The 12127-nt window shown below is 29.6% G+C and overlaps 1 protein-coding gene across 2 annotated transcripts; it reads right to left on the reverse strand.

Annotated features, from left to right (window-relative positions):
* Positions 1-57: 57 nt before the first annotated feature.
* Positions 58-3559, reverse strand: LOC107923594 (protein ROOT HAIR SPECIFIC 17). 2 transcript variants are annotated; one of them, XM_041111667.1, is made up of 11 exons: positions 3240-3559; positions 3046-3102; positions 2860-2950; positions 2330-2406; positions 2134-2222; positions 1859-2042; positions 1427-1608; positions 1201-1303; positions 992-1109; positions 778-874; positions 58-707 (listed from the first exon to the last, which is right to left on the reverse strand). In XM_041111667.1, exons 1-11 carry the CDS (start codon positions 3525-3527, stop codon positions 371-373), a joined length of 1623 nt encoding a protein of 540 aa, XP_040967601.1. In that variant the 5' UTR covers positions 3528-3559; the 3' UTR covers positions 58-370. The 2 variants fall into 2 exon arrangements, with proteins under 2 accessions (XP_040967601.1, XP_040967600.1); XM_041111666.1 differs by having other exon boundaries at positions 778-1109; positions 3240-3556.
* Positions 3560-12127: the final 8568 nt, after the last annotated feature.

Raw genomic sequence — 12127 nt, forward strand, 5'->3', positions numbered from 1 at the left:
TACCATACCAGAAAAGCTTTCTATTCCATTTAATATTTGCTTCACTTGAATAAAATATACGAGACAATACAAGGTAATTTTCCTTTAATCATAAACCCATCATTACCTTACGGTAAAAATGTCCAACATAATAATAATAATAATAACAATAATAATAATAAGCTTCTTCTACTCTATGCCTAGTTATGTGATTTATATAAGCTGGATGTCCTAACCTCAATTGACAATTTGCTATTGCCATGCCTTTTTATGAACACAGAAGAAAACAGTTCCTTGCTTGGCAAGTAATCTTATCTAAACTAGAATTCGATCCGGACCTCAAGTGATTCTAATCGGAACTAACACCAACCACAAAATAACCGAAGAATATTTAATCTGACATGAACTCTTCAATTTTATATAAGTAATCAACATCAATCCAATCTGGATCCTCTATAGACTGATATTCATCACTCATTTCAACAGCATCTTTCCTGTTTTTCTCTTCAATTGTTTCAATTCCTCTAGCTTGACATAAACAGCTATCTGGGTTTTCATGAAACTCACCCTTGCCGGGTTTCATTTCATTCGGCTCTCCCATGAAGCCGATCTGATAAGTTCGAACCCTAGAGGAAAACTCTTCCCATGTCATGTTATTCCGGTCCAAGAACAATTTGTACAGCTTCCTAGCATTAGGTCGGATTGTTGGTTTGTGTCCAAAGTATCTCCTGCAATAGGAAAATAGAGTGTGTTGTTTCGCCAATGTGATTCGCATATAACAAAAAAATAGTTGCATACCTCCGACCAGCTAACATTCTAGCCATGTTTCCGTTGTTGTTTGCGACGAAGACATCGGTTTCATCACAAACAATATAATCCAATGCGGCCATACGACCTGAAAATGAAGAAAATTGTGCCAACTCCTCCTTGGTAGCTATAGTTTGTTTTGAATGAAAATTAGGGAAGAGTCCTTTGAGTGGAGCCAATGACTCTTCACCTCCATATACATCACCTGACGCGACGTAAATGTGAACATCACTTCCAAACCCCAATGCTCTTAGCATTAGACCAACTTCCTCCGGTGTCAGCGGGCATTTTCCGTTCCTTCTTACTTTTTCAGGGTTGCTTGCCTGCAGTTCCCACCAAAACAAACATGTTTAATGCATCTGCAGATATTTAGAGGATTTACAGAAGTGTCCTTGACAACGCATGAGGCCTTACATGTAAAGTTTTCCACCTTTTCCGAATTGCTCCGAGTTCAGCCCTTTCTTTATCTCCTCCACCATAATAACATCCGGAAAATGCAAGCATATCAGGTTCAAACCTATGGCAAATGATATATCAACCTGCATTAAGCCTTTTTCACTTTTATAGTAAAGATGTTAAGACAAACTGAATAGAACATTCAAATTCCAATAAATGCACTTGTAAGTGGACTGCTCTTTACCTCAAGTGCAAAGCAATGAAATATTTGGCTTTCATCTTCATCCTTTCAACCAAGAGTTTACCCATTTTGAGAATGGGATCTGTGAACCTTAAAGCATGATAGTTTACCCTACATCTTAGTTTTTGTAATTCTGTGTCTAACCTGTTTGAAAGCCTATAATCAAACTTTGTAAGCTCAACAGCCTGCAACAGGAAAATGTTATAGAAAATTCTGTCAGTTCTTCAATCGTACGCTAGTTTCAATCCCATGAACAATCCGACAGACACCAAGACAGTATGTTTAACATATCAAAAGAAGGATTAAGTATCCTTCTTGGTAAACGAGAAGAGACTCGACATCAACATCATTTGCTGGTACACTCAAAAATTACATGTCATTGATGCTGCAAGACATAAAAATGAGTAGAACAGCTAATTTCGAGCTACTACTTACCTGTGTTCTATTTAGAACAGGTAGAACACGAGTCTCGTAGCATGTTGGATCACACTTCCTTGGAACACGAATGGTTCGTGGAATCCAAGCTTTACCTCCCTTTGGTGGTAGCTCTTTGATGATTTCAACATCCCGAGAGAGATACGAAATGAACCAGTTGACATCGAATATTTCAGCAAAACAACTGCATCAAAATACCCCATCACATATATATCCGTAGAATATAATAAACCATTCCCCTATATTGAAAGTTAAACATGAAGACAATGGCAGACCTGGTATCTTTCCAATATGATTGCTGGTCTAGCCTGGGAATAACCAGAGTTGCGTTTAATATATATGCTGCAACAACAGCGTCTATTATCTGCAGCCATAACTCACAAAATATTATAAGCTTACTAATTTTGCAAGTCCCTTGAAAATACCAACATTAGCTCTGAAATCCAATAAGCCTAAATTCAGAAAACTTACCCCTGTTCGCTGTTGATTTAACCCTCCACTGGTAGCAATCAACAAGTATCGGTCGGGAAGTTTTTTCCTATTAGCAGCTAAAACATAACAAAAAATGGAATATTAGAAAAACTTTGTAATAAGCAAATGAAGCATCCTCGTATTTTTAATATTGCAAAAACAAATCAAGTACAAATGGTAAATGAATAAACAGCTTAATTTTAAAGCCAAATCTAACTAGGGAAAGAATTTAGATTTCTATGTCAAAAACCAAAATCAAAATAGGCCGCCACCTGTACTCAAAACTTTAAAAGTTACATTCTCATAATTTTTTTTCAAATTAAAAATCAGTCAATTTCTGTCAAAATTTTACCATCAATTTAAGCATGCAATCATACCACCTTCTCAAGCAAATCCATATGAAATCAACAAGTCTAAATTTTTAAATTGAAAAAAAATAAGAGATTTAATTTTTAAATTTTGAATTTTATCAAATTATTAGTAAAAAATATAAATAGTAAAAATAAGTATTCAAATTTAGAATACTTTACTTTGAAACGTTTTCGAAGCGTTACTGCATCCATAGTAGAACGTCGATTGGCTCCAACTCCATAAATCACGACCTAGATTTCCTCCACTTGCCTAATAAACACAAAACCAATTAATCAAAAGCTGATATTAAGATCGAAACAAGCCATCAAAACTGAATACATAGAACGTTTAGCTCGTAATTGCACCGGAACTTGAAACATTGCCTCAAAATTGTACTCCAAAGCTTCTCTTACATTCACCACCTAAACAATTAATCAAACAAAAAAGCAAAAACAAAACGCATAAAATCAGATAATATTATCTTACCTGTCGAAGTTCGACCAACAAAATCGCGAAAACCAAATGAATGAGAAAAAAAAAAAGAGAGAGAAAGTATTACGTGACGAACGGAAGAGTGACGGGGAAGGAAGAGATTGTTGGCGGTAGGCGGAGGAAAGTAAACGGAGGAGAAAAGTAAGAGGAGGAGACAACCGGAGATGGCGGAGATGAATGAGAAGACACGGCGGTGCTTCCGCCAGAAAATAAGCTTAAGGCCAATGTAAAAGCCGTTTGAGCCATGAAGATGGATGGTAGTAGTAGTATTATTACGTTCACTCTTCTTTCTTCTGATTTTCAGAGAAAAAATAAGCCTTTTCAACTCCTTCAACGTCGTCATTATATTTTCCATTAAAATTTTAAGCTCCAATTTTCTTGTTTATATATATATATAAATATTACCAAAAAAAAGTCCAAAATTCAGAGGTTTCATCAGAAATTTTTAAGAAAAAACAAATTTGTTTATTTATTTATTTATTTATTTATTTTTCGGTTAAAATCTTCCATAAGTTCTGTACTCTTCACAAATTTAAATTTTAATCCCTGTACATTTATTTCTAGGAATTTACTCACCTTGCTTTTCATATTTTAAATTTCAAGTTCAATTGTTATATAAAAATAAAATTATAGAGATTAAATTTTAATTTTATAAAAAGTATAGGACCTATTATATATTTTAACCTTAGTCCTTTTCCCATTCGCAGTGACAAATAGTAATGGCGCTTAGTTTACCGGGAACTAGTTTACAACAATAATTATAATTTATTTTTTAAGTAATTATCTTGAATTTAAAAATTCAAACTTATAATATTGTTAATAAATTTTAATTATCGGTACTCACAATATTTGAATTAATGATGGATTAATATTTTGAATTCCAACAAAATTTAATTATTTGTATTCAAGTTTGAATTAATGATAAACTCATATATTTTAATATTAAAAATTGGTATAAAAAAATTTTAAAATTTTATGTATTTGAATATTTGAGTTAATGATAAATTTTTATATCTTAATATTTAAATAATTAAATTTTAATATCATTTTTAGTTTAGTTATTTTGTCTAAAAAGTAAAAAAAATAGCTACATTATAAATAAAATTTAATATTTATATTTCTTATTAATAATAAACTATTCAAGTTAACATTTTATTGAATTTTTTTTTATAATCAAATTTAGTAGCTCGTGCAAAATCTATTTTCTAAAATTTCTAATATTATTATCACCCAAAAAATTTGTAATATTAAATATAATTAAATTAATATTATAACTAATTTCATTACATGCTCATTTTCATTCCATTGTCTTAACTTCTTTAGATAATTATATGGATATCATTATGATATTCCCTTACACTTCGATATCATTATAATATTTCCTTTTACAATAATTTGTTTTTTTTATATTTAACTTATTTTTATTTTAATTTTATTCTTAAATCATAAATTTATAAATTGTTTACTTATTTGATCTTGATTGGTTTTTAAAATTTATAGAAATTTTAAATTTTATTTTTCAAATTTTAATTTTAAATATTTTATATATAAGTTTATATTTAGGTGATATATGATCAGAAATATTTTTTTTATATATATAATTGGAGGTGGAAATTGAGTTGTTTGGTATTTAATTTAATTTATAATTTTTTTAAAAAAATTTAAAAAAAATTAGATAATGCATTTAATGTCGATAAAAATGCTATAGAAGTCTCTATACTAAGTGTCAAATTACATTTTGTCCACTCTACTAAAAAAATTGACAAATTAGTTCATCTACATTAGATCAAAGAGGAAATCAGTCCTTTCTATTAAAAATTCCATCCATTTCTACAGTTGAAAACTGTCATGGTTGACAATGTCTAGGGACCAATTTTTAACAGCATAAAAAGATGAAATTTTTAATAGAAATATCAATTTATTCTTTAATTTAACATATAAAAATTAATTTATATATTTTTTAGTAGAGAAGACAAAATTCGATTTAACTCTTAGTATGCGAGCCTCTAGATACTTTTACCATTTAAGGTCTTAAATTTATTTTATATTACTTTAATAAGATAATAAGTCAAAAGTTTTAGTACATCAATTAATACGGATAGAAATTAGATGACAACGATGTTTTGACATTGTTGATAAACACTGAGATCTTAAGAATTAGGATATTGATGGCTTAGATTCGATTTTTATATTGGGTAAATCATGTTGGGGTTGGTTTAAAGATTTTCATAGTGGGTAAATTATTTTATCCAGATAAATCATGTATGAGTTGTCTTAGCAATTTTTATATTAGTTAAATTATGTTGTATTAATGATTTTCATGTTGAATAAATCATGGGTTATCTCTAAATTTATTCCAACTTTAATTTCATAGATGATTTCTAGAATTATTTTAATTTAATTTTTTTTTCTGAAAATTAATTCTCTTAATTAATTAATTTATGACCAATTTTGGTCAAAAGGTGGTTGAATTTGCCTAACCTAATCAAAGAAAAGAGTTGGAACAACAAATAACTGCTATGATGTATAAAGAAGGAGACATAAAATCCTTAAATAATAACTAATCATTAGTTTGTACTAGAGAAGAAAGATAAAGATGAAGAAAATTATCTAGGATTCTATTATTTGTCTAAGTGATAAAAATCGTGTGTCACCTGCCAAAAGAAATGTGAGCATGTTCTTATGTTTGGGTTTTAATCCCTACTCATAGCTTGTAGGTCATTGTTGGGGAAGCATGGTATCACTTTATCTATGCCCAAATGTTTAAGGCTATTTGAAGAGGTGGCGAATTCAAAAAGTGGGAGTACATTATTAAAATTAACCGTGGGTAGCACATGACCACAATCTAAGAAAATATAAACACTTGCTTGTGGTAGAGAAATGAGGACATTTGAACCCCTAACTTATAATTTATGAGTCATTTTTGTGTAGCTATAGTTATATGTCGATATTTTCTTGATATGTGGTTATGCACCACCCACTGTCCATTTAGACGATGTGCTCTCACTTATAGGTTATTGCTAGGTAGCTATAGACTAAGGATTCAAACCTTATCATAAACAAATGTCTACATTTCCTTAGTAGGTATAGTTGTGTGCCATGTACGGTCCGTTTTGATCGGGCGCTTCCGCTTTATGAACTAGCCATTTATTTAGGTAGCCTTAGACATTACAATTTTTCGTAAAGCCAAACGGTAAAACCTCAACCAATAACAAACGACCTATTGATGGGTCCTTTAACTTTAGGCAAACAATATTTCGAAGATTTTTTGGAAAGTATTAACTTCTTGTCAACAATTTTATTATATTTACTGCAAAATATAATAATTATAGGAAAAACAATTGATGAACTACTAATGGAGTTTTTAAACTCTAGAAGCAGGGTTGACGTGATGACAAGTGTCTTATAGGGTATCGTAAAATATTAAAAAAATGAAACACGTGATAATTTTTTAAGTATGCTTGTGGAATTTAAAAAAGGTAAATTACACATATAGTCATCCATCTAATTATAAAAAAAATTCATTTTAAAAACCCAAAACAAAATATTTGTAATTTAAACACTTACATTACATAGTTCAATCATTTTGGTTACTCCCGTTAAAATCACAAATGGCAAGCTCTTATAGCAGTTAAAAATCGATATAATAACAAATTTAGTTCTCAATATTTACATATTATATTAATTTCATCATAATTTTTTTAAAAATAACTCCCAAAATTTATAAATGATCTCAATTTTATCTTAATTCTAAAAAATTCAAAGAAATATATAAAAATACATAAATATTTTCAAAAAATATAATAATAAATTTTAAAAAATAGAACTAACAAGAAATAAAAATATATAAATTTTTAAAATATCAAAATAAATAATTTTAAAAATATAATAAATTTATTTTTTATTAATATTAATATTAATATTAAATAAAATATAATTATATTTAAAAAATTTTGGTAAATTATAAGATAAGAGTAAATCCCTAATAACAATACGATTAACGCAGCTTAAACCTAAGTCACATTTAGGAGGGTAAATATCCTGAACATCAAATCAACACACGAGATTTTAATTATATTAATATTAAATAAAATAAAAATCCCCACCCTTGTCCCTATTACTACTGTTTCTTTGGACCACTTGGTGCCCGCATCATTAGCATAAACCAATATTATTCTCTCTGGATACCTACTGCCCCCTCAATAAAAATCTTTTGGTTAAACCAAATGAGCTTTAAAATAAACAAGTTTTGAAGAATTGCTGCTACACTAGAGAGAGAAGTGGAGTATATAGGGTGTGGGGGAGAGGGACGAGGAGTTTTTTTTTAATTTATTTAATATTAATATTAATATAAAATTTAAAATATTATTATATATTTTTGAAAATATTTATGTATTTTTATGTATTTTTATATATTTATTTAAAGTTTTTAGATTTAGGATTAAATTGAGAATATTTATAAATTAAATCAATATAATATATAAAAGTTAGGGCTAAATTTATTATTATACTGGTTTTTTTAACTGCCACATCAACTCACATTAGCTTGTTGTTTGTGGTTTTAACGAGAGTGACCAAAATGATCAAACTATATAAAATAGGTGCTTAAATTACAACTTTTTTTATTTTAGATGCCTAAAATGAAATTTTTTTAATAAAGAGTAACTATTTGTGTAATTTATCCAATTAAAATAGTATACTGGTAGAGTACGAAATAATAAATAGAGTTACATTACGGGAAGACCTTGAATAATAATTTAAAAAGGTCAAACTTGTGGGTAAATTAGAAGAAAAAGCCCGATTTTAAAAATATTTTGGATTTTTAATTTTTTTTTATATTTAGAGAAATAGATCGACTTTATAGAGAAAAATAAAAAAAGGTGTCCAGCAATGGTAATTTTTTTCAATGGTACAATTTTTTCAAACTGGTAAAAATGGTTAGTTTATTTCTTATATAAACTTAAGTCATTTTCTCTTTTTTGCATTCAAATCCTATTCTCTCAATTCCCTCAACTATTTAGCTTTCAACTTTGTATTCAATTTCTCTCATATTCTTGTTGTTTTAATTTTATATTTCGTAATTTATTTGATTTTTATAATAGCAATTTGCTTATTCATTTGGATGACAAACACATTTTCAGTGTCCAATCGCAAATGGTAAGAAATATTATTAGAAGTTTTAATTTTAATTAAGTTCATTATTAAGTTGTTAACATTATCAATTTTATAATTTTTTTATGTTTATATAATCAGACCGAAGATCAAATTTTAGAGATGTACATACACAATTTAACTGCGAGAGTGCCATGTGTTATTGAACAACATTTGCAAAAGGTGAGGTTCTTGCATGTGTCTTGTATGCTTAGGGGACTAAATTGGATCCCCAACTTATCAGCGTTTTGGTGAAAAGATGGAGACTAAAGACACGCACATTTCATCTTCTGTGTGGTGAGTGTATAATTACACTCGATGACGTAGTTTTATAACTCGATTTACTGGTGGATGAGTCATTCGTTATAGGGGCAGTGGGTGTTGGCAATTGAAGCGCAATTTGTGAGCAATTATTAGGCAATATGTTGGACAAGTTTAGTGATATTCAGATAGAGATGAAATGGTTGGAAGACAATTTCAATTATATCGACAACTCTGCGAGTGTCGTCGAAAGAGAACAATACGCTCGAGCATTCATCTTGAGGTTAATTGGGGGTCTTCTAATGCCCGATAAATATTGAAATTTGGTACATTTAATGTGGCTACTACAACTCGTTGACTTGAAAGAAGGGGGGCGACTTAGTTGGGTATTAGTTGTGTTGGCGACATTGTATCGAGAGATGTGTTGTAACGACCCAATAGCCACGGGTGTCAGAAAGTGTATTTCCGAGACTCTGTTACCGTAAATCAAATATTTACGAAGTTAGTTGTGTAGTTAATTAGGTTTTGGTTAAGTGAATTTGCATGAATTTGCATGAATTTGCATGAATTAAGAGTAATTAGGTAAAAGAACTAAATTGTATATAGGATGAAAGTTGAATTATAGATTAAAGAAAAATTTAAAAGGACTAAAGAAACAATTATACCATTGTTTCTTTATGAGGTAGCATAAGGTAGATTATTTGTGAATTTGTTATATATATTATAAAATAAACCTTGAGTGTTAAGTATATATATTATATTATATAATAATATATTAATGTATAATAAAACAAAATAATAAAAGAATGAATTAAAACGAAACAAAGCAAAACGAAACAGAAAGAAAAAGAAAGAAAAGGGAAAAAGAAGGAGACGAAGGGCTTTAGGGTTTCAAAAGCTTCTAAGTTTAATTAGTTAGTTAATTTAGTCTCTTTTTCTTATAATTTTTATGTTTTTAGAATCCCGATTTTAAATACTGCCCGACCCATGCCAAAATTTTAAAAATTATTGAGTTTTTAAGTGTTGCTAATGTTGAATAATTTCAGTATTAGGGATTAAATTGATAGATTTTTAAGCTAGAAATGAAAAATGATTAAATTGTAGAATAAATTGTAAAATTTAAGAAATAGGGACTAAATTGTAAAAATTTTGAAATTTAGGGATTTAAGTGAAATTAGGGAGTTAAATTTAGTCTAAAGTGGAATTTTAATGAAAATAAAGAATTAAATGTGAATAATAAAAGTTAGTCTTGGTTTAGGGACTAAATTGGAATTTAGACAAATATTGAGTAAAAATTTAAATATTCAATATGAAATTAAATTGTGTTGTATTGATGAATTTTAATTGTTTTAGTTCCGTAGCTAACGTTGTACCGGAATCCTCAACTAAAAAGGGGAAAGATAAAGTCGAAGAGAAATAGCTCAGAATTTTTGGTTTGTATTTGTATAATCCAAACTTAGTTGTTAATTGTTATAATTCAATTTAATGTATATGGTAGGTGTTGAGGTGAGTAATTAATATGTTGATAATTGATTGATTGATAAGTTCATATTGAATGTATTGATTATTGAATTGAAATGATTATATGTAACTATATGAAAAATTAGTATTGGATATTGGTTGTATTTGAAAAGTGAATTGGAACACTATTAACTGTATCGGGCTAAGTTGGATATAGATGACATGCCATAGAATTGGAAGATTTTAGGGATTTCTTCGACTTCAAGTCGATGAGATACTGGATGTCAATTTATTACTTCAGATTTATTCGATGAGGCACTGGGTGCCAAACTGGTGTGCGTGGTTGGATCCGTGTATCTGTCCGAGTCCGAGTTGCGTTAATAGGGGTAATTAAATAAAACGGTACTATGATTGATATGGAATGAATAATATTATTGATTAAATGATATGTGGATTGAATTGTGAAAAGCTATTATATATGAAATGATGATAATTGAGTATGGTATGAAATGATGTATTCATAAATTGAGTATTGAATGACTAATGTCATTATACAAATAAATATAGTTTGATATGTGTATTGAGACATTATGTAACAAGTAAAATATAATAGTGTATGATACTTATGATACTAAACAGTAATATGTGTTTAAAATTTAATTGTACATATTATATTATCTTTTGTCTTTAAATATTCGGATTATAGAAATAATGTTGAGTTTTACTCAGCGTATGGTTTTGTTTTCCACGTGCAAGTTAGGTACTTAATTTTGATCGTCGATTTAGCATCCAACAATGATCTCAAACTCAAACGCGGTGATATTTATGCTTTTGTAATATGTTGGCATGTACCTAGGGTGTCTAAATAATAGTTATTTTGTGAATTGTTTGTAAATGAGGTTATAAATATAATGTTAGTTTGGTGTATATATAAACATGTGAAATTAAGTTAATATTTAAGTGTTCATGAAATAGGCAAAATAAATTGAATTAGGCATGATTTAAAATGATGATTTGAATGATGTTTTAATGATGTGAAATGATGATATAATTGTAGTAACTATGAGGATACATTGGTTAGGCAGATGTTTGTTTGATATGATTTGGATGTGTTTGATCGTGTTTTGAATTGGTTAAACGAATGATTTTTGAGTTGCTTATTGTCCAAGCTTGCAAAGAATGGTAAACTTGTTGTTCAAAGTACATTTTGAGTCCACATGGCTAGCACACCGGCGTATGAGGCCATCTCGAAAGGGAACACGGTCTGACACACGAGTGTGTGGTTCGACCATGTGACCCAAGCCAGAAAGTTACACGGGTGTAGACATGGACTGGTACACGGCCATGTGTCCCTACTTCGAATGTCCACACGGACTAAGGCACGGATGTGTCTCTTGGCCGTGTGAACCCTGCAGCTTTGAAAATTTTTAATTTTTTTTTGAAAAATTTTCTGAGTTTCCGAATTAGTCTTGACTTGTTTTAATTGGTTTCTAGCCTGAATATTATATGATATGAAATGTTTGAAATTTATTTCTAATTGATCGATAAATTTTGGTAATGGTTTGAAACCCTACTCCGGCGACGGATGTGGGTTAGGGGTGTTGCATGTGTCGGGTGACAGAACTACAAAAAATTAAAATCGATGGTTGCATACTCCTTCATTCATGGGCATGGTACCGACTACCATTTTTACGTCCTCGAGTTAACGTCCACTTATGTATTTTTGAAATAACATATTGTAGCGACGTAAAAAATTTCGCTTTGGTCGCTAGTTGAGGCAATTTATTGGAAATTTGAAAACTGACTTTCGATTTTATTAAAAAAAGGAGTCGCCACCGACCATGTTTCCTAGGTGTGATCGGACACCTAATAAATCCTTTTTTTTTAAAAGAAAATTTATTTTTTAAACAAAAAGAAGGTCGAGTTTAGGTCTAAGACAAAAGCCAGAGAAAAAAATAGGGTTCGGGAGTCGGTTACGCACGAGGAAGGTATTAGCACCCTCGCGACGCCCAAAATTGGTATCTCGTTAAGCATGTGTTGTCTTAATTTTCAAAAATGCGAGTTCACTGTAACATTTAATCA

This window comes from Gossypium hirsutum, chromosome A04 (assembly GCF_007990345.1).
Source record: "Gossypium hirsutum isolate 1008001.06 chromosome A04, Gossypium_hirsutum_v2.1, whole genome shotgun sequence".
Lineage (NCBI taxonomy): Eukaryota > Viridiplantae > Streptophyta > Magnoliopsida > Malvales > Malvaceae > Gossypium > Gossypium hirsutum.